Source organism: Melanostigma gelatinosum (assembly GCF_949748355.1).
Source record: "Melanostigma gelatinosum genome assembly, chromosome: 16".
Lineage (NCBI taxonomy): Eukaryota > Metazoa > Chordata > Actinopteri > Perciformes > Zoarcidae > Melanostigma > Melanostigma gelatinosum.
The window spans coordinates 9,821,411-9,848,109 of NC_136649.1; the positions used below are offsets into that span (position 1 = coordinate 9,821,411).

Genomic DNA, 26,699 nt, shown 5'->3' on the forward strand with positions numbered 1-26,699 from the left:
TGTATAATGCAGACATCTATTAGAAGAAAAAAACAAGGTCATACTTAAGCATAAGGCCCTTCCAGCCTTGTATATATCCCCGAGTCATTATCAGGCTATAAATACAGTTTTTTACATCTCCATAATTTTTAACCAATTGAAACCTCTCAGCTTGAACTGATTAGCAGCCCATGTGCCTCTTGTCCACTGCAGAGAAGATGCACAGCTGTTGTTTGGAATGAACCCCCGGGGCCCCGTGGTCTCCCGTCTCTGCTCACGACCCACGTTGGGTCACGGGTGTCGCAGCTTGAGATGGTAATGTCCTACTCCTCCAGGGTTTGGCAGATGAGTGGCAGGTCTGTCTCCTGCTGTGGCTGACCTTGGGAGAGAGCTTCAGGCCCTTAAGAGGGTCGACAGCTCTGGAGAGGTTTCTCCAAAGTCACCCTCTTGACAGTTTACTCAATTTGTAGGAAACACAGCAATGAAACTATGCTATAATGTAATCTAGAGACTCATGAATAGATTATCTCAAGATTCATCACCTGGGGCTCTGAGTGGTCATACCTCCCAATGATAGTCGATTATATGTACAGTGCCTATGCAGTCTATGGTGCGTGTCCTGCAAAGCAAAAGGTTACAGAGCACATAATGCCTCTTTGATTATCATTCCAGCAATGATCGTCTCACCATTGATTACAAATATGACTGCAAGACAGTCCCCAGACCTCCTGTTCCCACTCTTTCTCCATTAGCAATTGCAGTAGATGAAAGCATGCCTGCAGCATAAGAGTGAGCTGTGTTACAGCTGAAGTAAAAACTACGACCCCAGAACAATAAGGGCCAAGACCATAGTCAACCACTTCCCCAGACGGACTACTTTAAATTGGATCATGCATGATATCAAAATGCTTGCTTGCCATCTCTTCATTTAAGTGTATAAGACACAGGTTGTACAATTTCAAGGTAATGTTTCTGGTAATATTGTCAAAGGAACCGTTACCAATTAAGACCCATGTCTTCCAGTGGTCTGAGAAGCAAGAGTGGGAAGGCTCGGCTTACTTTTCAGGGTCTCTTCCTCCATCCAAACTATATAGTGTGTGATCAGCAAAGACAGGAAATGAAACATAAGTAATTAACATTTCTGAGATGGCAAGTCATCTCTTTAACTGAAACATCAGAAGAAAAACAAAGACAGAAATACTTTAGAGTATATCATTTTCAAGCCAATTTAGAAGAGCAGACTAACATCAATAAACTCAGAAACCACAAGAGATGATATGTCCTACACTATGTTGAACAATAACTTCTGCTGTGATGATAATTCAAAGTTGAGTATTATGTTCTGGTATTTTAATCGATCTGTTATTTATGCTGTAACAAGTTCAACAGGATTAGCTGCCAAAAAAAGTGAAACCAGATGTATACTATTAAAAACCATTTGGATTACTTGGTTTAAGAATTTACTATGGCCATATTGTATGACAATAAAGACAAAACTGGGAAAATAAACCATATTTTTGTGTCCCAATCAAATAGAAGAGTAGTTTCAAGTGAGACAGCACTATTATGCGACAGTAATCTCTTGAATTTGACTGAAGATGTTTTAGGATGAATACAAGAAGTGCTTGTTGAGAATTGTTTGACTTAAACAATTGTACAGTAGTGTCCTTTTGGTTAATTTTACAGATAGAAAATGATTTATCACTTTGGACAGGCTACCATTACTGTGTTCGGAAATGGAAAATGTAAACCCTGATTAGACATTCTTGTCTGTCAACCTTAACAAAAAATCCTATGGCGCAGCACCACATAAAATAAGATGTGGTACTTCAACATTAACATTCTTGTGGTAATCATTGTTTTCCTGTGAAACATGCGTTGTTGGTATTTTTGTGGTATTTGTTGGCCTTTTTAGGAAAATTAACTATAAGTCGCCTGGTGTTCTGTGGCACACATGCTTTATATGACGTTGTAGTTTCTTGTGAAGTGTGGAGAGAAAAAAAAAAAGCAAATATGTTTCCTGCATGCTGTGTGTCATGGCTCAGGGAAGTAATATAATTAAATATAATTAACTTAAATAATTGAGGGTGGTCCCCTGAAGCACCCAGGGGACCAACACAGGTGACATTAATATTAAACTAATAGAGTAACAATTGGGAAATGCATTTATTTTCCTTCATGCGCATCGTAAGACAGAAAGATTGATGGTGCTTTCATGTCGGTACAGCAAATATGTAGCTGGAGGCAGCAGCTAGTTAGCCTACGTTAGCATAAAGACTGGAAACAGGAGAAAAACGCTAACCTGGCTCTTTCTACCTACCGGCACGTACAAAGCTCACTTATTAAAAAGTTGTATTTTGTTTGTTTATTCCACACAAAAAACTGTAAAAACAACATTTGACATTGTTTCACTCTGCGGGCCAGGAGCGGTGACTTCCTGATTGCCTTGCAACTGCCAAGCTAGCTGTTTCCCCCTGTCGCCAGTCTTAATGCTTAAGCTTAGCCAGCTGCTAGCTGGTTCTAGCATCATATTTACCATACAGACATGAGAGTAGTATATATCATCCTATCTACAGTATTTCTGGAAGAAAGCAAATAAGCATATTTTCCAAAATGTTTCTTTGAACAGCACACTAGGCCTACAGGTGGCCACAATCATAAATACTGCTCGAAATATTTACCTGTCTTATCACTCCGGTTTACACATCCCTCATTTTTTCCCTGTTACCAAAAACCTCTTGAGTCCCTTCCTGGCTTCAGGCCAGGAACATCATGTTCCCTGTTGTCTAGACCCAGTGTAATCTCACTCTGCATGGACAGCTCATTAGCATCTGTCAGCGCGCCCCAAACTGAAAATGGCCCGGGAGAGCTGAGGCGATGTCTGAGCAGAATAAGTGGAAGTGAACAGAGAGTTGCTAATGTTCAGTGTTTTGACAACAGACACGACTGTTGGATGTTACCCCCCGCATTACTTCGCTGCAGGGGAGCATGTGACGAGAAGATAGCGTTGGGGGACCTGTGTGAAAAATGAAGGTGTGTGTGTTTGTGTGTGTGTGTGTGTGTGTGTGTGTTCTTGGCAAAGGTCATGTGGATTATGTTATCAGATGACAAGGCGGGCTTATGACTTCATGGTTTTGATTTGCCAGTGAACATAAAATTGTTTTAGTTTCCTCCATTATTTTTGATGAAACTGTTAACAAAGTTTTACGTGGAAGCTTCCTTGCAGCTGGATGACTGACCTCAAATCTCACAGAGACGTTTTATCACCCATCTTGCATTAATTAAATCAGAGTGCTATTTATTCTGATCACATCATATAAGTGTGGGAACGGCAGCTACAACCAGCCCGAGTTTCTACTGTGATTCATAACAACCGCAGCCCCGATGGGCCCAGACAGGACCACCGTTATGTGGGCATTATATATATATATATACAGATTGAAATCATAACAAACCTCTTCCTCACTTGATCCCACCACATGACTTCATTTTGGGTGTGGGAAGTATGGCATTCCATCAAAATACACTTCCCATAACCTCAGTTTGGATAGATCTTCCTCTTCGATACCACATGGAGGGGGATGACTTCATATGTGGGGAGGAAAGCGTCTGTCAAACAAATGTGTTTTGTTTTTCCTTTAAGTTTTTATTTTCTCTGATTCACTTCGAGTGTCACATGCAGGACAACAAAAAGGGGGAAAATGCCTTTGATGCTGCTCCAGAGATGTTGAACTCTCAGGTGACCTTGTATATCCAGGTATCCAGGAAAGACGGTAAAGTAATGAACGTTGGTAACAACCAGAGAAAACGTTCTTCTGCCTATTCATCTGCGCACTTGTGTCTGCTGGAGTGTGTTTTCATTTCATTGAACAAAACATTACGTCAGCCCCACACCCATATGATCCCGCGATGGGTCAGATCTGCATTGCAACAAAGAACTGACAAAGAGGGAGTGGATGTGTCCATCTGGCATAATTCCTTTGTGAGTTTCTCTGTTGGTTCGCTGCCGTGTCTTTTGTTTGCTTTGGTTTCCACCTAGAGATCAGAGTGTCATTACGTTTCCGTTTCCCTCTGGTGACCAGACAAGTCTTTCACTTTGAGGAGAAGAGAAATGGGGCACTCCTTTGACCATTCATGCTTCACATACAACCGTGGTGAGTGATTCTCATGAGTTACAAACAAAATAAACATTAACCAGTAACCAGTAACCAGTAAAACAGAAGCGGAGAGCCGTTTTACATTTACCATTTGTGACATTGTCAATACACTCTCTACCTCTGCCATAAGTCATAAATGGTGACCAAGTTATCAAACTTCACTGCTACTATTAAGATCATCTCCACATATATGTAGAATTCAGGAAACTGCAACTGCTAACCTTGAAAGGTGGTTAAAAGCTATCCCACAAATAAAAAAGTAGGTGAACCAAATTTAGATGTGTTTACTCTCTACTGCTTCCACATGTCTAACCCAACAGTACCCTGGCACAAAGTTAACTTTCCCCATTGATGCAGAGCACAATTACTGTACCTCAGATTTCGCTCGCTGGCCTCGTTTTCTGCAAACAGGGCCAGAAAGACAGTCAAGCTGCCAAAGACCTGGAGAGTTTGGCCTCGCTCAGCCCTCCTAAGTCAGCAATTGGTGGTTCCTTGGACCACTGTTAGGGCTTGGGTGGTTGTTGTCACCGGACTTTCCCAGCATGAGAAAATGGCATAGTTCAGCTGTCACCAAGGGTCAGCGGGGAGAGTTAACTCTCAAACTGGCCAGCCAAAACATTTAGCATTCAGCTAGCCTCAGCTGCTAATAGCACCCATGTTGGCAAGAGCGGACGAGTTAAATATAGAAGAATACTTTTAGCCTCGGTGACTCAAGTAAAAAAAAAAGAGAAGAGAGAGAAAATGGAGGATGTTGCTGAGTGAAAAGATCTGGCCCGTTGACAAAAGGACATCACCGCACCCCTGCCTTTCACTGGGCAACGAGGCCTTTCAACCACTGGAACGGAGGAGAATAGTGCCTGCCTACCTCCCTTATCCCCCCTTCTGTCTTTTATTCTCACACACTCTTCAACTGACTTCTGGAGAGGAAGGAGGGAAAGAAAATGAGAGGTGTGTTTTAGACCGATATGCAGAGTAGATCTGGATAGGCAGTGGGAGTAAAAGAGGGAGGGAGGGTGAGAGAGAGAGAGGGAGAGGGAAGTTACAGTGTTCTGTTATTGCTCTCTACCATACCCTCTCTGACCTGAAGAACTGAAAGCAAGAACTAAAAGAGAGAGAGAGAGAGAGAGAGATCGAGAGAGAGAGAGAGAGAGAGATCGAGAGCAGAGCTTGGGATGGCTGTTGGCCCAACTCTGTAGGCAGCACAAGAGGACACCACAAGTGGAACACGAGAGCCAGAGGATATTAGTGGATACTCTGCTGCTTTCGGGCCTTTCCTCTAGGATTACCCTTTGGTGTGACGACGAATTGCTCAAACCTGGGGACAACACAACAGCAGGTAAGTCAGCTTCTCCTGGGTTTGTCCTAAGGCGTTCTTGTTCTCCCTGCCCTTGTGTGGGAAACAGCCAAAGACAGCCATGTGCTTCTGGCAAAGCTTACCAGCTGTATAGCAAACATATAGGTGATGCTGCTTAGCTGTCATCAGTTTATGACGCCAATAAGGAGCCTTGACTGATAGAAATCTACTTGAGCTGCGGTTAGAAATGTTGTGCACTGAATGAATGAAACAACTCTTTCCTGAAGAATGTACTTAATTCAGCACATTTTTTTATACTTTCAAATATTATGTATTTCAACATATTGCATTAATTACTCGCCAATGAAAAGACAAGGGACTACTCTCGGTGCTGTTATTGGCAATACAGATTTGGCATTGTGACCACGCATACAGAAAAGAGAGAGTCATGAATGAAACATGTCTCAATGAATTACATCACATACTGCTGTATGAATAAGACCATTTAGTGAGAGGGCTTTTGTGGGAGGTGAAGCCCACAGCTTCGCCAGACAACAGGGGATGACATTGAGATATTGAGAATGTAAAAGAAAGAAAAGTATCCATCTTATTTGTCTGTTCATGTTTGGGGATCTCACATAGAAATAGACACGTGCAACCTTTTCCCTCAACTTCTCCCACGGCCACCTGGGGCCGTGGGTGTACAGTAGGCGTAATACCTAATGGACACCCACCGAACACAATACACAATCTGCACCCCCACCACTGCTTAACATTGTGAAGCTTATGAGGCCTTCACGAGCTGCAGCAGGATGACGTCTTTCATCACGAATATTTATGGATGGTACTGAAGCCAAAAATGAATTCCATTTCATCCACATGAAGTCATCTGCCTTTTCGTAGGAGACACATGACATGGCTCCTGAGAGCCGCTGTCCATTTTCTTCAAGGCGCACATGACGTCAGTCGAACCGAAAACCTATACCATGAAAGTATCTCGCTCTCAGCAAGAGACTCAACGCAGGTGTGGCTAAAGCTGCTGTCAAAGATCCTTTCTGTCAGTGTCCAGGGGTTCTGTGCAGCCTCACCCTTCCTCTCTCCCCCGGCCTCCCACCCTCTCCAGCTGATGTGGCCTCTGCGCACTCAGTGATATCACCACTGACACCAGACAAAGAGAACGCGTTGCCAGATATTACTCATTAACATTGTTTGCGCTCGTTCCAGCTTTATCTAAGCTCATCCTCTCTAGCACGTCTCATGCCCTGCAAAGTTCTCGGAGCTCAATCAGCCCGAAGGTTCCTCGTGAAAGACAGATTTGTGAATGTTGACTGGACAGTCGTCGGCCCCAGCTTGTAAATGAATCAGTCTTACTGTAAATTAGTAATGTGGTCCCTATTTGAACTGAAAGCAAGCTGGCCAAGCTTGGGTGCTTGCCAAAGCAGCATTGATTTTCGACGTACTAAATGTGTCACTGGCTTACCTCATGACATTACTGTAGCTCTATGTCACTGGAGTGGCAGGTCAGGACATGCCATAGTTTAACTGTGAGGTGTAGCGTTAGCTTCAGCATGAGACTGTGAGCAAGGCCTTTTTTCATTGTCGCAACATTTAGCAGTTCCAGTGTTTAACTGACAATACACTGAGAATGGACATGTCATGGTGTATTTGGACCCTGCACAAGACGAGAGGTAATGCTGTGTTTCTGCACGAAGCACTTGTGGCATGTGCAGCATGTTTTCAAATAATTGCTTGTCAATTAACGCACGGAAACTGCTTCAAAAGGAATAAAAAGATGGATTTGAATTTCACAAATTGAGTTATTTTATAAATAAGAGCTGCAAGAACTATGCATTGAAGAAGAGGACTTGTGCCTTTAAATGTTACGAATGCATCGCTTTCATCATTCTTTGACACCTTTACGGTTTCCTGCACATTATCAACTCAGTAACCTCATTCCTCCTTTGCTCTGCATGTTTGTTGTAGGGGCGTTTCTATGTGCATGACCACAAACACAACGTAGTTGGAGGTGGAGCTCATTGCTGCCAATAGTCACTGTCTTCCCCATTACGTCTGGTGGGCCTCAACAACAGCTGTCACTAACACATGCACAGCTCCAGTAGTATAAGGGCCTCTGGTCTTGAATTCCAAAGATGCAGTTTAGACACATTTGGATATTTCACAGAACAGTGGTACTTATAACTCATGTTCCCTCGGTTTAAAAATAAGTCCTTCTCAAAAGAAGCAACCGTCTCAAAACCAAATTTGATATGTAGCTTTCAATACAGTAAAGCATAATAGGCTAACTATTCTTTTACCACATGTATCGTGCATTGCATCGTTGTATCTTCTCAGCACCAAAAAATTCAACTTAATCAAAATAAAATTCCACAGAAGGGAAAGACACTCCCATCTCTACCCATCTCATGCTTTTCTTCTCTCATTTATGTTTTTTGAGGGGAAGAGGCATCCTCATGAGTCTTTCAGTGAACTGGTGTGTGGTGATGATGATGTCACCTAAGAGTGATGTCACTGATGTGTAGGGGTGAATATGTCCTGAAAGCACAGAGATAAGGATGATTGGTCTCTGTGGTTGATTGTTTCTTAGTGCTTAAAAACAAAAACAAAAAAAGTCAAAAGAGCAGAGTCACAATACCAACACAAAACAATACAAATGCTCTAAACTTAAATGGGTGGTGGTGGTGATTTAGAATGGTGCAGTTAACCAAGTTTAACATGATCGTTCCAGGCACTCCAGAGTGCGATGTATTGACTTGAACAGCTTACTTTAAGACTGAATTTAATGGCCTAGGTCCAACACAAGCTAACAAACACTTATGTCAACCGTATAAAGTTCTTAAAGAGCAACCTGTAGGTTGGAGATCCATTGAATCAATATGTAGGAAAATGATGTTGATACTAAAGTATATATATATATATTACATATATATGTATATATAATATGCATATAAATGTGCATATATGCATATGACGGACCATTGCTTACAAATCAGGCTCTAAGAAAACTAGGATACGTCTCATAATACTGCACATAACAACAGTATTGATACTTACCCATAAACTAATGCTTAAGTGTTTGTTTGTCATCACTTCACAAGGTTATGGCCAACAATGGCTCCTTTTACCATAGTTTTAGTCTCCACTACCTCCTGAGAAAAAACATCTGGGTCTTAAGCTTGCAAGATATTTGCAGTTGGCTTGTTTGTCTGATAACAAGACCAAGAGTCCACAACCATGCTAGCAGCTCTCTGAGGCTGCACTTCAGCACAATGGTGCTTTGAGCAATATGCTAAGCGTGACAACATACTAAAGACTTCATCCCCTGACTTTTTGCATGCAATTTCTTCGCATATCGTCCAATAATTGTTGAGCTATTTCAGAATGGATTAAAGTGGTGTACTGACCAATCAATTGACAAAGCAGTGTTGTCATCAATGGATCATTGCAACCGGGAGAAAATGATTTCAACTCGCAGGAAGTAACAAAGGTTTACTTAAGTTTTTGGTTTACTGCTAAACGTTTTTATTGTGATCTCTGCCTCTACCAGCCACTAAGAACTAATTGCATCATAATGTTGTCTTTAGCGAATGTTTCTATTTTATCATAATTATCCCTTATTTTATTTGCTTTGTGTGTTGACTTTGAGAGCCTCTGTGTTGCATGTCTTGTTCGTACTGGACAATGTATTTTTTTAGGTTTACTTTGTAACATCTGCCTCTTGGGACTACAGATACAAAATTGCCTTTTGGCTAACTCTGGCGCATTTACAGAAATGTTGTTATTAATGTGCACTGTCCCTTATCAAATAAACCAATAAATAAAATAAGAAGACAAGATTGAGCAGTGCCCATAGTCTATATATAAAGATCAGTGCAAAGGTGCCAATGTGGTGCAGTGACAAAGCCCTGTAATCAATTAACTGCAAATGCAATTAAATGCCTCTATCAGCATAACTTTGAGCAATATTTCTTAAACCTGCTCAGTAATCACTATAATATTATAGTTTTACCATAGGAGGACCCAAAAAACAGGTAGTCAGAAAAACTGATATGTTCTGGGACCACTAGCCAAGACAGATTCCTCAATCCGAGGAATTCTGATCTAGTAGGCATTTAGACCTCAGACACATGGCTGACCTCATGCCATTGCAGCATATCTGAGACTGCTTCATCCATATGTTGTCTTGCTGTTTCTATTCATAGAACAACCAGAACTTGATCTCTTCCTTGATCTCCATGCTGTAAAGCTGATATCCACTCGCGTCATTGGTCCAGATGAGTCTTGTACTTCATAAGTTAGTTTCCGTTTACAGAGAGTCTCAATATACTGAATGTATGCTGTTGCTATGGATGTTAACTCATAGAAATAATGGATGCTTTCCTTTTTCCCATCATGTATATTAAATTAATTATGATAGATTAAGGTGAGTCATGTCTTCCAGCAGCTGCATCCGTCCATATGCTCGGTGACACTATGTTGTGTGATGCTTACAACATGCATCAAGGTTTCCCATGTACCATCAGTGTTCATAATGCATGAACCAAATTAGACGAGTTCCAGTAAATCAAAGTGAATATTTAACAAACTGCCACAAGCACATTTAAAATATGTCATATTTTATAAATGACTGATTCAAGAACTAACTGTATCTGAGCAAGTAAGCCATTAATGTGAGAACTTATATGCAGAGACAGAGACCAACTGTCCTCTCTGTTCGCTACTGAAACCTTAACTGCTGAAGCTCCAGTCGGCTCCAGTGAGAGGATCAGGTTAATGTGTCATCGGGAGAATACTACAAGATGAAACCCATCACCTATGCTGACACTTTGCTCCAGTATTGGCGGGCCAATGTTGGAGAAATTGTCGCTGTGATGTAGTAATACAAGCCACAAATACACTAAGACTGGCTGTAAATGCTTGGATTTTGTCCATGAAGGCTCATTGACAGTTCAATTTGGTGTAACTGGAAAAAAAGCTCCTGAAAAGTAGAATGTTAGGGGCATGTGTACGTGTCTAAGGCGGCGTTGCTTTCTGAGCAAGTCATGTAAATTCTGACCCCAGAGGTCACTGGCCATTTAGGCTGGAAAAAGCTGTCCATCAAAATCCCAGAACAGACGGAAGCTTTGTACCCTTGCAAGGAAGTAGGTGCACTCAAAACTTTCAATATCACTTACTTGGCGGGCTGGTGTGTTTTTCTTGTCAGGACGGAAGAGCTTCTCAAGCACACTGCATTGGATCAGTGTCCTCTGACAGAACAAGTTGCCAAACGCTCGCATGCAAAGAACAATTCCCACTCCTTATTTAGTCACATTGGGCTTGTGGTGTGAATTTATCAAACTCACTGATGGTATTTTTCCTATAACATGTTTTTGCATTATTTGCAGCTGCTTTTCTCATCACTCATCTCTGGCAAATGAATTTGGCCACATGTCAGACTTAACCAGACCTTTCGCCTTCTTCACTTATGCTATGTGTGAATATCGATGATGAGCATAATGTTTAATTGCCAAAATTATAGCCTGATATTTCAGAAGATAAAGTGTGTAGAAAGAGAAATAATAAAGGTGTTACAGCTGTAGGGCGTCATGCTAGCAGTTTGCATTTCTGCTAATCTAGCTCATGCTAATGTTTTTGCTATTTTACAGCTCTATTGAAATATGTACACATGAAATTCAACCTATATCCACAAATGACCCATTGTAGCATTTAAGTGTCACAAAAGCCACTTCAGTACTTAAGTCACACTTATATATCAGTTCATCTTCTGTTGATTAACCAATTAATCACTTGAGATGTCAAAAAGTTAGCAACAAAAAAGCAGCAAATCTGCTGAAACCAACTGAAATATTCTAATTTGTAAACAGAATATTCATCACTGACAATGTGACATTAATCTGACGTGGGTTACGGCCTACTTCCCAATGTGGCAGCTACTGCAGAGCACTGTATTCTTCTTAGTGTTCGTAGTGCGTGGGCTAAATGGAATTTCAGACCAAAGATAAGTCATTTAGTGAACATCAGTGGCATTCACTAACCTGCTGACCACTGACTACATTTTGCAGGTCCTTTTTTCACTCTGGAATGGAGGCATGTGTTCCGTTTGGGCCTATAAATACTCATCTATGTGACAGCTGGACTAGCCCAAACCATGGGATGGATTTGGGACACCGCTTTAAATTTAGGCTCAGGCCTTGACTGGTGCCTCTCCGGGTATTGGGCCACCCTTTCATATAAGAAGGCACTGTGGAATTGGATGCCAGGCAATCAGTATCATTGTGCCGCTGGTTTAGATGCCATGAATGTATGTGGGCATTGTGGCGGGTTGGCGCAGACCTCAGAGTAAACGCTTATTGCCTGCCTGCTCTCCTTTATTTTCCATAGAGACAACTGGGAATGTTGCATGTCAGACTGGAATGCAGGGCACGTGCCTTTGGAATCCCCATTTGTTGCTCTGGAGAATTCACTACAATCAAGACTGCAGTAACTGGTCAAGGTGGATCAAACAGTGAAGACATCCATGACTTAACTGTCCTGTCGTCAATAGGGCTGGCAAAATTGAAGTGACTCGTACTATCTCCTAAAGCTGTCAAGGAGATGTTTTGAATGAGTAACATCGGAAAGTTAGACTTGTATAATTGAGATATTTTAATGAAACTTAAAGCTGCTATAATCAATATTGTTTATGTGATCAATGGACAAGATGTGGAAGGTGTTGCTCATCCTAACGAACCTGCCTCACAGGAAATCAATTAAGGCATCTTAAATCAATTAAGAAATCAATTAAGGCAGCTTAAAGTAAACTACATGTCTTAGAGGTTCAGATGCAGTCCAATCACCACAGGGAGCCCAACATTGAGAGAAATGTGTTTATTATGATTAGTCACAGATGTTCCCTCTGCAATAAATCAACAACACTAATTGTGTGTTGAAGTGTGCGGTTTGAGGGAGGCAAAGTACTTTGCGAATATTGTTTGTGGGAATCCTCTTCACTTTACTGACCTTTAATACACTGTTATTAGTCAGCTTAATACATTTAGATGGTGAGCTCCTTTACATTTATTGAATTGCAATTTAACAATAACTGTTTCCATTCAATTAAGCTCTCCTCTATAACTGCACTGCACTCTCCTGCTTGCTCAGTTACAGTATAGCTTCTCCGCATTTTCATGGCATCAGCCCAGAAATGAAAAATAAACCTTGCATTGCCGAACTAAATGTCGACCTCTTGGTCGCCGGTAATCTGGAACTCTGCCCGAGTAATTGACAGCGCTGCACATGTTTCCATGTTTTATCACGGCCATGCCCCGGTGTTGCCAGTTTTAATGCCCTCCACCCACTGGGCTTTTCTCTGGTCATACCTCTCTGGCACTGCTTGAATGGTGGGATGAGCACTGTAAGCACTGGTGTACGCTGCTGTGCTACCACATTTGACTCAATGGTCGTGAGCCCACAGCTGAAACTAATATCTATGGACATGAAAGAAGGCACCGCAATTAATCTCCAGTGAAGAACCAGCTCTCATTGGAGCCAATGTGCACTCACTGAACTCCTAGAGCGAAGATAAGATGCATTTGGTGTTATCTTGCATGCTTCCCTCTCATGTGCTCTGGTCTTTTTTCCTGGAAACAGAACAGATTGGTTTCAAGCATCATTAGAATTAAATGCAGACTTATTAACTTTGCTGACCAACTAGATAAACAGTTTTCTTGATGTGAACTTCGGTTAGACTTAGATAGACTCGCTTTCAAACCCTTCGAATGACTCTTCTATATATCACCTTGTTTTAATCGAGTTGGACTGATTCAAATACTCATTAATGTTTTGGGCAGTACATACATTGTACCATATATATATATATATATATATATATATATATATATATATGCATGCACAGTTGCTATGTTTTGTGCATGCCATTGCATGCCTCTATTCCCGTGCTAAAGAGAGGATGACATTTTGGTGAGCTTACTCGTGATGTCTCAATGCATGATTCAGAGGTCAGGGTGCTATTACATCACCAGGGTTCTACGATGGGGATTTTGGAGGCTGGGTGTTGTTGTCTGTTTGTAATTAAAAAGCGCTGTTGATGTCATATCTGAAGTCAATCACAAAGTGCACTTGCTCAATGCCTCAAGGCTGTTGGTAGAGAGCTTTAGCAACACAAATGCACGCACACACAAAAACACATTCCCAAGGCAAATATCCTCGTGACCTGCAGTCCATTTATTGCGGTGATTCTCAACCAGGGGTACTTGTTCAGCAAATCAAAAATGTGTCCACACATTTATGAAAATAAACAAGCAAAAGGATTACAAACGGATGTGACGCTGATCTTCAGTAAATCCATCGTCACAATAAACAGCGGCCAGCAATGAAAAGCTGCAAACACTTGTACATGTAATCGTGTTTAATAACATCCACTTGAAATGATTTCAAATGGGGGAACTTAAGCTCCTGAAAGGGCTGTGGGGGTACATCTGACAAAAAAGGTCGGGACCTACTGAAATAGTGCACTCTGTGAGCAAACAAAACATGTCCTAAGTCCTCAATGTTATTCTCCATAGCTCATGTTTAAGTAATCAAGCATACTAAAGGCCACATCAACATGACTTGTGTCGTTATAAATGATTAATGGAGTGAAATTAAATATAAAAGTCTGTCATCGACAGATTTATTTTCAGGATCTGGATAAAATGTTTGTCTGAGACTTCGATTTGTCAGCAGAGAAGGTTAAGACACCCAGGAGTGCCACAAATGTGCTTCCACACCATCAACACTCAGCACGAGACACACAAGCCGTATGAGAGAACAGGACGTGTCAGGAATGCACCGCCATACAACACAAAGACACACACAGTGCTGGCTAATTGTGGATATTTATCCACATATCCATTTTATGTTACATATGAAAAAGTAATCTCGGTGTAATCCTGTGTATACATGTTTGTGTGAGTGTCCATGTGTCATTCATTGGATAAAAGTCAGTTAGTAGTCAGGGCCAAAGTCATAAAACGCACTTTAAATTGTGACCATTCACTAACACCATCTGAAGTATCAATTGAAACAAAAATGACAAAAAATGGGTTTAAAAGAGATGAATGGCATGAAGGGGAAAGTAACAAATTGTGCCATAAAACAACAAAACAACACAGTGCTATTTGCTATGAAAAATAATGAAAAATCATGTTTTTTCTGTTATTGGTGCAGGCAGAATATGAGGTCCAAAAGCAGCGGGGTGGAGAGCCCGGCCAATGGGGTGCTTGGGGTTCCACAGAGTGACCATGACATCAGCCAAGAACAGGAAGAGGGTCTGCCCGTTAAGAGCCTGAAGGCCAAAGCTCAGCAGAAGGAGGGTGAGAATAATTTGCAGGTGGAGGTGATCTCTAACAAAGAGAAGCTACTGTTTGATTCCCCTGAGGCTGGAGAGAAGAGAGGGGACATCATGGATCTGTCCAACGACGATCTGCTAAAACTGCTGGGGATCATGGAAGGAGAGATTCAGGTGGGTCGGGTGTTCTCTTTGACCTCCTGTAATGTGCAATACTGACGGAGAGAAAACAGATCCGTGAAAGGCATTGTGGATGAACACAAGATCGGTGCACATGCTTTCATTGGATGGATGGAGTTTGACTGCAATTGTATGCACAATAGCTCTATCTTGTGGTTGAAAATGGCAGTTGAAACATGCCAGAGAACATTATGCAAATGTGCCGTGTGTTTAAAAGGGCCTATTTTGGAGAAATCTGGAATCCATGAAACAAATGCTACAGGGGTTCAAACACTTTTGGATGCCTTGAATTGCATGCAGAGTATCCAGAGACATTTGGGGAAAATGCCACATTCACAAGACGTTTGAGGCCATTTATTCATGCATCATTTCTCTTATTTGCATGTCTGGGACAAAGAAATCTGTGTCTCTTCAAACAGGTGTCCCAATGGAGAGAATACACAATTCTCTTTCTTTCTCCTCAAGGCACCATATGCTGTATCATATGTTTATCTTTATATTTGTTTGTGATTTCAGGCCAGAGAAGACGTTATCTGCATGCTAAAGTCCAAACAGACTGTCCCAGAGGACCTTGAATCACGTTATGGTTCTGCGGCCCGTGGTTCAGCCCTCACAGCCCTGCAGAGGGACGGCTTCATCACTGGCAGCGAGCCGCACGACTACAGTGTTTACCAAAAGCCAATGGTTGAGGTCAGTTAGCAACTGTCAGTCACAGCAGTTTCATGTTGAAAATCGGTTCTGTAAATATTTCATTGGTTAGTTTAATGTGACATTCCTGAACAGGTTATTGCTGCAAAGTGTGGAAATGTTACACCAGAGCAAATGAAGTACACTTCTTATGTGTCCTTGGTTCTTGCATGCGTTTGTGTTCTTCCCTGTGTGGCTGTGATTGTGTGCTTTTGCTCTTTCCCAGCTGGAGCGTCTGCAGGAGAAGCACAAGGACACGTACCGTAGGATGCTGGGTCAGTTGCTGCTCGCTGAAAAGTGCCACCGCCGCACCGTCCACGAGCTGGACACAGAGAAACACAAGCACGCAGACTACATGAACAAGAGCGATGACTTCACCAACCTCCTGGAGCAGGAGAGAGAACGGTGAGCAGGAGAGGAAGGAGGGACCTGAGGCATGAAAGTGACACATTTTTAACACATCCAAGTATTGTTTTTATTTTAAAGCTATCTCCCAACGACTACAGGTAGGCTATGTACAGAAAGTAGCAGTTTTGTAATATTGACATACATTTTCATCATGAATTGTAATTATATCAGGTGGAAAGATGATAACATTGAGTTCCTATACTGTACAAGTGGTGCCGTAAGGCAATATTTGATGTCATTAACTATTTGCTGAAGTAAAACAAGCAGTATTGCATATCGAGAATTTGTTGGAAAAAAGAGAAGTGGATGGAGCAATGGTGAAAGTGAAACAGGGGTCAGCAGTGGAGGAGGCGTAGAGTGGCCAGAGAGAGAACATGAATTAGAGAGCCAACAAGGTTTCTAAAACAAAGTGTGGAACATATAATGTGTGAGAGGTGAGAGAATCAAGGGAGAACGAGTGGCAAAGGAATGCATGGACATCTGAGAATGTGTGAAAGACGGCCTCATCAGCCAAGTGAATAACGTGAGTGGGAAGAGGAGAGGAGATGGGGGGAGCTGGCTACTAAAGTGATAACCTCACATACCTTCATTTGACAGGGAGAGGTTTACGAAGCATGTGGAAGGGGAGGGGGGGGGGTCAGCCTCTTTGCTGTGGGAAAGATGGAGGTCAGGGGTAGAGAGGGGAGGAGACGAGGCACCCGGGGTGGAGGAACAGGAGGAAAAACAATAACAAGGGAGGGAATATCAGGCTTCGACAGGGGGAAAATCTCTCATGACATCATCTCTGAAATGATGTCATTACCGAGGTTGCGACCTGGCTTGTTGGTCCAGAGAAGACGAGGGATGAGAGGTTAGAAGTAGAGAGAAAGAGGGTCATACACACTCTCCAACTTCGTATCCGAGAGGAGGCCCTACTAATTAAAATATTTACAGATGAAAGAGTTTGATTGGCTGCTGCTTGTTGGGAAATGTATTTTGTCGCAATTCACATGCCTGCCCATTCTCACACAATAACCCTGAGAGATGGGGAGGCATTCATTGTATACTGTGCATAAGTCTCTCCGTGTGGTTTGCGATGCACATTAGTAGTTTTCCAACAGATACGATAATATCTGTGAGGGAGAAGGACAGAGTAAGAGCGAGAGCATCTGTTATGTACTGTATATGTATATAGTCAGTCATCTGTAGAGCAGACGAGAGGCCACTTACATGCTGCATTTCACGAACTGTCAAAACTTCAAACGGCAGAGCCACTGACTACCGCTCTTCCTTGAGCTTTTACTGCGGGACACAGGAAACAGACCATAGAGGTTAAATCACAGCTTTGACAGCTGAGCTGCCACCACACGCCGGAGAGAGGGCGGTGAAATGAGCAGACGACTTCAGCTCATAGCTACTCCTTTGGCTGGTTTCTTGAGACAGGAAGAGAGGGTAGTCATGATTCAAAACATTGCAATGAAGAATTGGATCTTGGTTGTAAATCACTGTGCACACAAGCGTAAATTAAGTCATCTGGACGGAAGTTGGGTGTTTTATGATTTCAACCAAATTGGTTCAGGAATATATATTGTGTGCAACTTATGTGGGGTTTGTAAGGCTAAATAGATACTCTGTTGACTGACATTCTACTGAACTTGACTCCTAAACATACCTAACCTGAAGCTAAATATTTGCATGAATGAGCACAGTTATAGAGCAGAGATAAAATCAGGAGATGAAAAGCAAGTTTTGTTTTTGATCTATAGGCACTTTTGTGCATTTGACCATCTTAACTAAAGTAGTTGTGACAGTACAGATGGGCCTTTAATACAGTGAATAGAATACTCTACACCCACGCTGTACGCATGCTTATGTGATGCCAAGCAGGTATAATGCTTCTGGGGACTATGAATGTATTTAGAAAATGTCATGGCAATCCAGCCACCGTCAGTCTGGAGGAAGGCGGTGGAGCGATCGACCTATGACATTGAAATCCTTAGAGCCAAGCTGCTAACATGGCTAATAAAAGCTAAGCATTACGTGTAACACTTTTAAACATTGGGAACAGTGAGCATAGCCTTCAGTTTGGAGCAACTGGCACAGATCACAAGTGAAACAGCACTTAACTTCCACTTGATCCTCGCTTTGCATGCAATGACCTCCTTCTTATGCCAGGTGGTTTCCAGCAGGTTCCTTGGCTCATGCGCAGGTCGGCCTCTGTCGCCTCACAGAGCGGGTGAAAGGGGATGAGTTCTGCTCTTGATCTGTCAGCACCTGCAGAGCCCAGATTCTTCTATCTGTTGCCATAGAAGGACACAAAACTGACTGAGGATTCATGGGTGAGATTACACCTATATATGCAAAACACAGACAGGCGCATACTGTGTAAAATCCCAGATCCAAAAACATTCGTTTCTTAACAAACATATTAGCGCCATCGCCTACACGGATACACGCATAACTGCTATGTCTGGTATCAGTTTTGACATGGAAGCATGTCATCATCTCGTCTTCATCGATGTGATCTCCTCCCGCCATCTGGGTGAGAGTGAAGAGAGAAAAGTCAAAGGTCTGGTGCCAAACACCTGCAGGAATGCAGAGGACTGACTGGTATCCATCAGCCATTAACACCTTCTGAGACAAGAGAGGAGTTTAAATGTCTGGAGGTTGAAATATTTAAGTGGCGTGACGGTATGTGCAAATGATTAAAAGAAACGGCTCACATGTAAAGTCACGCGCACAAAATGAAAAATGCAAACCTGAAACTGAAAACTAAAATGATTGTTTTCTTGTAATTTTAAAGCCTTACAACAATGACACATTGTTCCACCATCTGTCAGAAGATCGTGTGCACACATGTGTAGACCTTTTGTGTTTGTCTTCAAATAGTTTGATGTGCACTTTGTATCTGATTCCTCTCTTTTAACACCACATTAGTCTTGTGTACTGTACACTGTCACAGACGCTCTTGCTGAACACTAAATGCTATTTCTCTGTCAAGAGAGGTCATTACTGTACAACACAGTGCTTTGACAGCTTTTTGGCAGTTTGCGTCTGCTTCAATCCTCTGCTTCCTGACGCAGAGGGGCTGCAGTGCCTCCAAGCAAACTCCCCAGGAAACATGGGATGAGATGTTGTTCCATGATGAAAAAAATGGCCTCTCTTATGAATTGCACCTGTGTATTTGCTTAAGAAATGTGTTTTTATGTCTTGCACGCACACTTTAGTTCCCTAAGAAGAATCCTCATTCAAACAACTTTCTTAAACAATGCCTTCGGAGGACTGGATATACTGTACACAGACAATTTGTACATAGGCAAGGCAAGTTTATTTGTATAGCACATTTCAACAACAAGGTAATTCAAAGTGCTTCACATAAAACCATTAAAAGCATCAAAACATAAGGCAAAAGAAAAGGAGATTTAAAAACAATTAAAGAAACAGTGTAAGAAATAAAATTCATATACATAGTTATTTCTTCCTTAGAAACAGAGCCACTGACCACTGCAGCCAAATACCACTGACATCATGATTTTGACCTTTGCGTGAAAGAAATTCAAGAGTGCCAATTTGTAGGCGACAGTGACATCTGACTGTTAAAGTATGAGTTTTAAGAGCTGCACTCCGAGATCTGGACGGCTCCTTCGTACAGTAGCCAAACCCACTGATCCCACTTGGCAAAGAAGACTGCTGGTAATATGACTCAATGTAGATGTTTACTGTAACTTACAAACTGACAGTCAACATGTGGCGTTTCAAACTGAATTCATTCGCAGAGATGTTGGGTTGTGAAAACCAAAGTTTGTTATGGGATTTACTGTAACTATACAGTTCCATGCAAAAGTCAGGGCATAGCACTTTATAAACCTATTGCTGTGGTTACATATCCTTGTCCCAAATCTTCTTCACCTCAAGGGAGACATCCAACTCGTTAGGATCTGCTTTCCTCATCACATGTAGACTTAGCAAGCAACCCTGTTCAAGTTCAGTTTCCCCTCGAGTGGAACTACAGCAGACTGTCTCTACTGTCTCCTGTGAGATTATGGTTTTCGGTAATATCCTTTGCACTTTTAAAAAATGGAAATATAATTGAATTTGCACCAAACATACACTGAACTTGATTTTGTCTGAGATAAATGCGACTATTTCTTTATTCCCTTTTACCCAGAAGGTTTACAACTGTCTGTAGTTGTTTTCCCCACAAACATTCCATGTTTTATGAAAGCATGTAAATTGGGGGCGAGTTTTGCAAAACCCTCCTCCTGTGGCAAGGGTCCCACCCCCTTCACAGTGTCCAAAGTGGAGCAGCACACACACTCTCATACACACATCCCTGCCTTATATGGATACGGTGACATCACTCAAGAGGTCCGATGGTGCTCAACTGTATTTATTCACCTTTCATTGTCCTGATAACATGCCTGGAATGTGACGGTGGAGGACTTGTGGAAAAGGAGGCCCCAGCTACTTCTTATGCGTTCTCAGTGGATTTTCTAAATTGGCAAAAATGTTTATGTGCTGACTGTGGAGCATCCATAGTGGGTAAGCTTTATATAGAGTTGTTGTAAAGTTTTGTGACTTTGTCCACAGTCCTGAATGTTGAACATTTCGAGGTTGTTTAAGCTGTAGTTGCACAATTTGCATTGATGTGCTGGTGCCTACATTAATTTGGTTTATTTTGCAATGCAAAAATGGGCATGCTGAATCGGGTATGTCCCTGGGAGTGTCAAAGGAAAAGATGCAGCTCTGCATTCAATCTTCTTTGCATGCATTTTGTTGGAGCCGGAGATGAGAATGGGCATGAGCAGCATAGAAAGAAGCTGAGAGAAAAGAAGACACCTTGGTGAGTGGGTGAAGCTTTAACTAGCAATTTGTGTTCTTAGTATCTTAGTATTTGGGAGTTTTAGTGTTAATATTTGTCAGTTTTCCCTTTTGATCGTATTGCTTCTTCTACATAGTAGCATGGCATTTATTTCTTTCATGCACAATATACTCTGTATATATTATATATATTGTATATTTTTTCTCAGTGTTGGACTCAGCAGCCAAATATGTTTTGTGTGGTAAAATTGTCCATTACCGGATTTCTGTGAGGGATATTTTAAATGTGATAAATTAAAAAAATCTATCTTGAGTGTGTGTGTGGTTTGAGCTTACAATTACTATAAAGAGAGATCACTTTGACACTCAAACCAGTCTTATAAAATACATGTAAAGAATTGGGATGATTACTCTCTAGCATTGAAACATTAACTGGAATAAAACATAGCTTCCTGGAATACATGTTATTCATATTTCCATGACACAATGAGGAACACAGACACAGTTGCTGGCTTTTAAATCAATAAAACACCAAATTAATGCTTTGCCTTTGTTTGTTTCACGTTTTAGACTGAAGAGGTTGCTTGAGAACGAGAAAGCCTATCAGGTAAGAAAGGAGAAGGAGCACTCTAAACGTCTGGCCAAGGTGCAAGAAGAGCTGGTCAAGCTGAAGTCCTTTACGCTGATGTTGGTCAATGAGCGTCAGCAGCACCTGGAACAAATGGACCAACAGAGCCAGCGGGCCCAGGAACTCAGCCAGCAGCTCCAGCAGTGGGAGCAGGCACTGAGTGAAGCCCGGGAGCGTGCTCAGGAGGATGGCCACAGGGTGCTGAGCCTGGAGGCTGAGCTTAAAGAGAAATCCACCAAACACACCCAACAACACGAGGAGATGAGTGCCAAGCTGGCCACTCAGGAGATCCACAATCGTCAACTTAATGCCAATCTTCTTGGGCTTTCGCGTAAAGTGGAGGAGCTAGAGGAGAGCAACAGGGCCTTGAGGAAATCTGAGGAAGAGTTGCAGGAGCTGAGGGAGAAGATTGGCAAAGGGGAGTCTGGCAACTCCAACTTGATAACTGAGTTGGAGAACTTGCGGAAACATGTGCTGGAGATGGAGGGAAAGGATGAGGAGATTACCAAGACTGAAAATCAGTGTAAGGAGCTACGAAAGAGGCTACAAGAGGAGGATAGTAAGCGCAAAGACCTCAGGCTGGAAGTGGAGAAGCTCCAAAAAAGAATGACGGAGTTAGAGAACCTTGAGGGTACCATCAGCATAAGCAAGGCTGAATGTGCACAGTTACACACTGCTCTAGAGACAGAGAAGGGCCTCACTAAAGAGCTCTCAGATGAGGTTGTAGCTCTCAGGATCCGTATGAAAGAGGTCGAGTCCTCTGAACTTAAGGTAGAAAAGTCCGAGCTGAGCCTTAAGGATGACTTGAGCAAGCTGAAATCATTGACTGCTGCTTTGATGGAAGAACGAAAGACCCTGATGGAAAAACTGAAGTCAGATGAGAAGAAAAAGGAGGAATTGAGTAAGATGGTCAAAGTTGAGCAGGGTAAAGTTATGAAGGTGACTGAAAAATTGATAGAGGAAAGCAAAAAGCTCTTGAAGATGAAATCAGAGATGGAAACCAAAGTAGAGACCCTAACCATAGAAAAGGGGGAGCTTGGCACTAAGCTGACCTACGAAATTGATAAAACTAAGGATCTTAGTGCTAAGGTTGGTCAAATGAAAAAGAGGTTAGATGGGTTCGAGCAAGCAGAAAATCTACCAGTAAAGAATTCAGTGAAATGTGAACTGGGAAGAATGACCGAGCCTGTCAACAGAGAAGACAACAAAGTTAAGGAGCTGACATTTGAAATTGAACGCCTGAAAAATCGTCTCAAACAACTTGAAGTAGTTGAGGGAGATTTGATCAAGACCGAGGATCAGTACGACATGTTGGAGAAAAGGTTCATGACTGAACAAGACAAAGCCAACATTCTTTCCCAACAGGTGGAGGAAATGAGGGGTCAGATAGCACGAAACAAAGCAATCGAAAAAGGAGAGGAGGAAAGCCAGGAAGTAAACCTCCGACAACAATGTAAGAAAGAGGAGGCCAAAACCAGGGAACTGCAGGCAGACATTGTAGCCCTCAAGGACAATATCCATGAACTGATGCACGAGGAAGACCAACTTTCTCAGCTCCAAGTGGATTACTCTGTCCTGCAGCAGAGGTTCTTGGAAGAGGAGGAGAGAGCCAAGAACATGGGCACTGAAGTTTTCCATCTCACCAAAGAATTGGAGACAGCGAAGCGTCATAGTCGAGCGCTAAGGCCTAGTTTGAATGGGAGGAGAATGGTGGACATTGCTGTGACATCCACTGGAGTACAGACAGAGGCGTCATCAACTGGGCCAGCAGAGGAGGATACCCCAGCTGTGTTTATCAGGAAATCTGTTCAAGAAGAGAATCACATCATGAACAACCTCAGACAGAAGTACCTAAAGAAGCCAACAGAAAAGAGTGGTGTTGAGCGTTGCCCTTCATCTGGCAGTGACATGGGCGTGAAGAAATCCTGGATTCCCTGGATGAGGAAAAAGGACAACACCCCTCAAGAGAGCAACATGGGGAAGCATCTGCAAATTAATGGTGATCATTTGACTTCTGAACTGACATTGTCCCAAAAGCAAGGGCATTCTTTACACATTCGCGTAACACCGGACCACCAAAACAACATGGCTACCCTTGAGATTAGCAGCCCCTCTGCTGAGGACGCTTTCTCAAGCTCAACTCCCCTCAGCCCCAACCCATCTCAACCTAAATCCAGAATCACAATCATTCCCACCTACTCTGCTCCAACCCACAAGAGAAAGTCCACCACTGGACCTCAGGGCCCTGAAAGAGCCAAGTCTCCAGTCACCATCACAACGATTTCCAGAGCCAAGTCTCCAGAAAGCAGCCAAGCCCCCTCTTCTGCCTCAGGTAGGCCCTTGTCCCCTGTCTCTATTATGACAGTGAGCACGGCTATAGTGCCGGCAGCATCTTCCTCCCCAGAACCCCAGGAGATGACCATGGGCCGAGCTGTGTTCAAGGTTACCCCCGAGAAGCAGATGGTCCCAATGCCTACACGGAAGGGCCACACCAGCACTAGCTACATCACAACCACTGACGATAACAAGATCCATATTCATCTAGGCAACAGCATGACCTCAAAGATGATAGTCAGGCCGGTGGCTGCTGCAACAGAGAGCAAGGAAATGACCTTATCAACTGGGACAGTTTTACGCTCTCCCCGCCAAATCACCACCACCACCACCAGGAGCACACAGAGCAAAGTGATGAGCACTATCACAATTTCCCCTGTTGCATCCAGACCCACACAAAGCATGGTAAGTTCTGCTTAAAGGTTCAGTTCATCTAAATCATGGAATAACATGTTTGCCAATATGTATTTTATTAGTTTTGACCATTCTTTGAGATACATGCCCAACAGCAATTTACTCCGTTCATTGGAAGTACTTGCTAGCAAAGAAATCTGTAGAAACAAAGTTGATATAGTAAAAAGTAATAAATATTAAAATGAACTTCTGTTGTAGTGGGTCTAAGCACCTGTGAACAAGTTATCTGTTTTTTGGAGTTATTTTTTGTCCTTACAGAAAACAATGTGTAAGAGTGACAATGTGCTGTTTTATGGTCTGATATTAACCAGGATAAATTGACTACAAAGCTCCTGTAAAATGTCCAAATTGTCATTTTTGCACATAGATTTTTGTACAGATTAAAAAGATAAGATGTGTTAGTGAGTTATATTTACATTTAGAGGTGATGGTAAGATTGTGTTACCTTTGGACAAAGCCAGGCCAGCTGTTTCGTCTTTGTGCTAAACTGAGCTATTGCTACTGGTTAGGCTCATATATAATGTACAGAAATATATTGATTTTCTCATGTATCTCTCAGCCATAACGAGAATGAGCTCCTTAACCAAAATGTCAGACTATTTCTTTAAGATGCTTCTTCTTGTTTTCATATTCTACATATGTTAAAAGTGATGTTTCATAGGGTGCATCTTTTTACTAACGGCTGTATCTCTAGAAATGGCAAATGAAGCAACACTGTTGGTGTTCCATTGGACCTGATAATATGCTCTTTGTGGATCGGATAGCGTGACAGGAATGGTCCTATGCAGGCCTCAGAACAGCAGAGCTAATGATGTGGCATTTTGCCACTCTGCTAGAGTCATGCTGTAATTTATAGTTGCTAAACAGTGTTTACATTCACAAACAGCCTGGCAGGGCTCAGTGCCCTCTGGCTGACACAGAACAGCCTTGCACCAGTAACAACACATTGAAACCTAGCCTGGACAAGGGCTCACCCACTGCGATTGAAGTGAAAGAATGACTAAATATTTGCATTTTTCATTCACACAGCTCCTATATCACATATGATCAGTTACACTGTTTAGAAGTTCTGAGTTATTTATTTTGCTATAATGGGTTTTGCCTCTTTTCCATTATTTACTCTTTGGGTTCCCCTCAAGTGCTCCCCTGTTTGTATTCTCCTACCTGAGAAACTGTACCCTCTCTCCCTATTGTCAACAGACTGGGCACGATGCCCAGCAACCTCGCACAGGGCTCACCCGCATCCCAATGTCCAAGAGCCTGAAGACGGGGAAAGCTGTGCTGGGATCCCTGGGGATCTCGGGTGGAGTGAAGCTCGAGTCACGAGCTGACAGTCAGTCTGTGAGGATAGAAGTTAAGAAGTCCACTGTAAATAGCAATACTTTACAAAATGGAGGAAAAGCCTGATTGACATAATAGTACCAACAAAATACTCAAACATATTTGAAAATGGTGCTTCAGAACGATTATGACAATGCCCACAGAAAAAAGCTCTGATTTCCCTATCTAACTCAGCTAGACATTACAGGGCACATTTTATTAAAGAAACCATTTCAAATTTGTATAAAGTATTTTTATACTTGTCTATCTCAAATGCATTTCTGCCATTTAAATAACTGTTCTCTGAATTTACAGTGTGTATTGTGATGGACATTTAGGTTAAATATTGTATCAGACCGTGCTGCTACTAACTCCTTTTTGCTTTGAATGGTTGTCTCACATAAGGATTTTGTTGATAATACTTATATAGGACACATTATAAGTCAAAATACTTGTCATCGTGTAAATTTTGTTTATTTTTTCTGTAAAGGATTTGTACTGAAAAGTGTTTTAAATAAATGTTTTTTTTCAAAAGGTAGTGTGCTTATTTGTGTAGGCAAGTAAGAAACACAAATATGCAGCAAAGACAGAGTGAATTGTGTCAGGTGTTTTGCATGTGCTGTCTCGTCTGTGTAGTCATAAGACAGGCTTTTAAAACATGACAATACCCTTTGAATCCTCTAGGCAGCGCCTACATCCACATGTTAACCTGGACCAAAGGAATTGCCCCAGTGTTTCTCTATTTGTTATTTCAAATGTATTGAAGCAAAAGCTCCATGTAGCCTACTAATGTATATTGGTGATTTTTAGCAAATTTCCATATACGTAGTTTGAGACAAAGGGAAAATATTATGCTTGTATACGGAAGCAAAGAGAGGACGCAATAATCTTGGATTGACGTATTTATAGAGCACATTTAAACCAATGGGTGTTGACCAAGGAGTGTTACAGGGAACCACAATTACATTATCTCAACAAAAAAAATAGATAAATAACTGTAACAGACAAAAAACAAAACAGTTTTATCATTATATTGGAAAATATAGTTGTATTTAATTGCCACTGCCCAAATGTACTTGACCTGAATATATCTTCTGGATAATGGACACTTGACTTCAAAATGAATTTGTAAACACACATGTTTAAACTTGC

At 42.0% G+C, this 26,699-nt stretch overlaps 1 protein-coding gene across 1 annotated transcript; it reads left to right on the top strand.

The window, feature by feature from the left end:
* Nucleotides 1–5,315: 5,315 nt before the first annotated feature.
* Nucleotides 5,316–26,003, top strand: LOC306790551 (filamin-A-interacting protein 1-like). The gene is made up of 6 exons (XM_079286910.1): nucleotides 5,316–5,472; nucleotides 14,656–14,950; nucleotides 15,473–15,646; nucleotides 15,870–16,048; nucleotides 21,422–24,218; nucleotides 25,428–26,003. The coding sequence occupies exons 2-6, from the start codon at nucleotides 14,663–14,665 to the stop codon at nucleotides 25,632–25,634; spliced, it is 3,645 nt and encodes a 1,214-aa protein (XP_079143036.1). The 5' UTR covers nucleotides 5,316–5,472; nucleotides 14,656–14,662; the 3' UTR covers nucleotides 25,635–26,003.
* The last annotated feature ends 696 nt before the right edge of the window (nucleotides 26,004–26,699 follow it).

Coding starts and splice junctions, on each gene's coding strand:
- LOC306790551 (XM_079286910.1), top strand. CDS start 14,663: ATGAGGTCCAAAAGCAGCGGGGTGGAGAGCCCGGCCAATGGGGTGCTT. Junction 14,951..15,472: donor TCATGGAAGGAGAGATTCAG/GTGGGTCGGGTG, acceptor TTGTGATTTCAG/GCCAGAGAAGACGTTATCTG. Junction 24,219..25,427: donor CCAGACCCACACAAAGCATG/GTAAGTTCTGCT, acceptor TATTGTCAACAG/ACTGGGCACGATGCCCAGCA.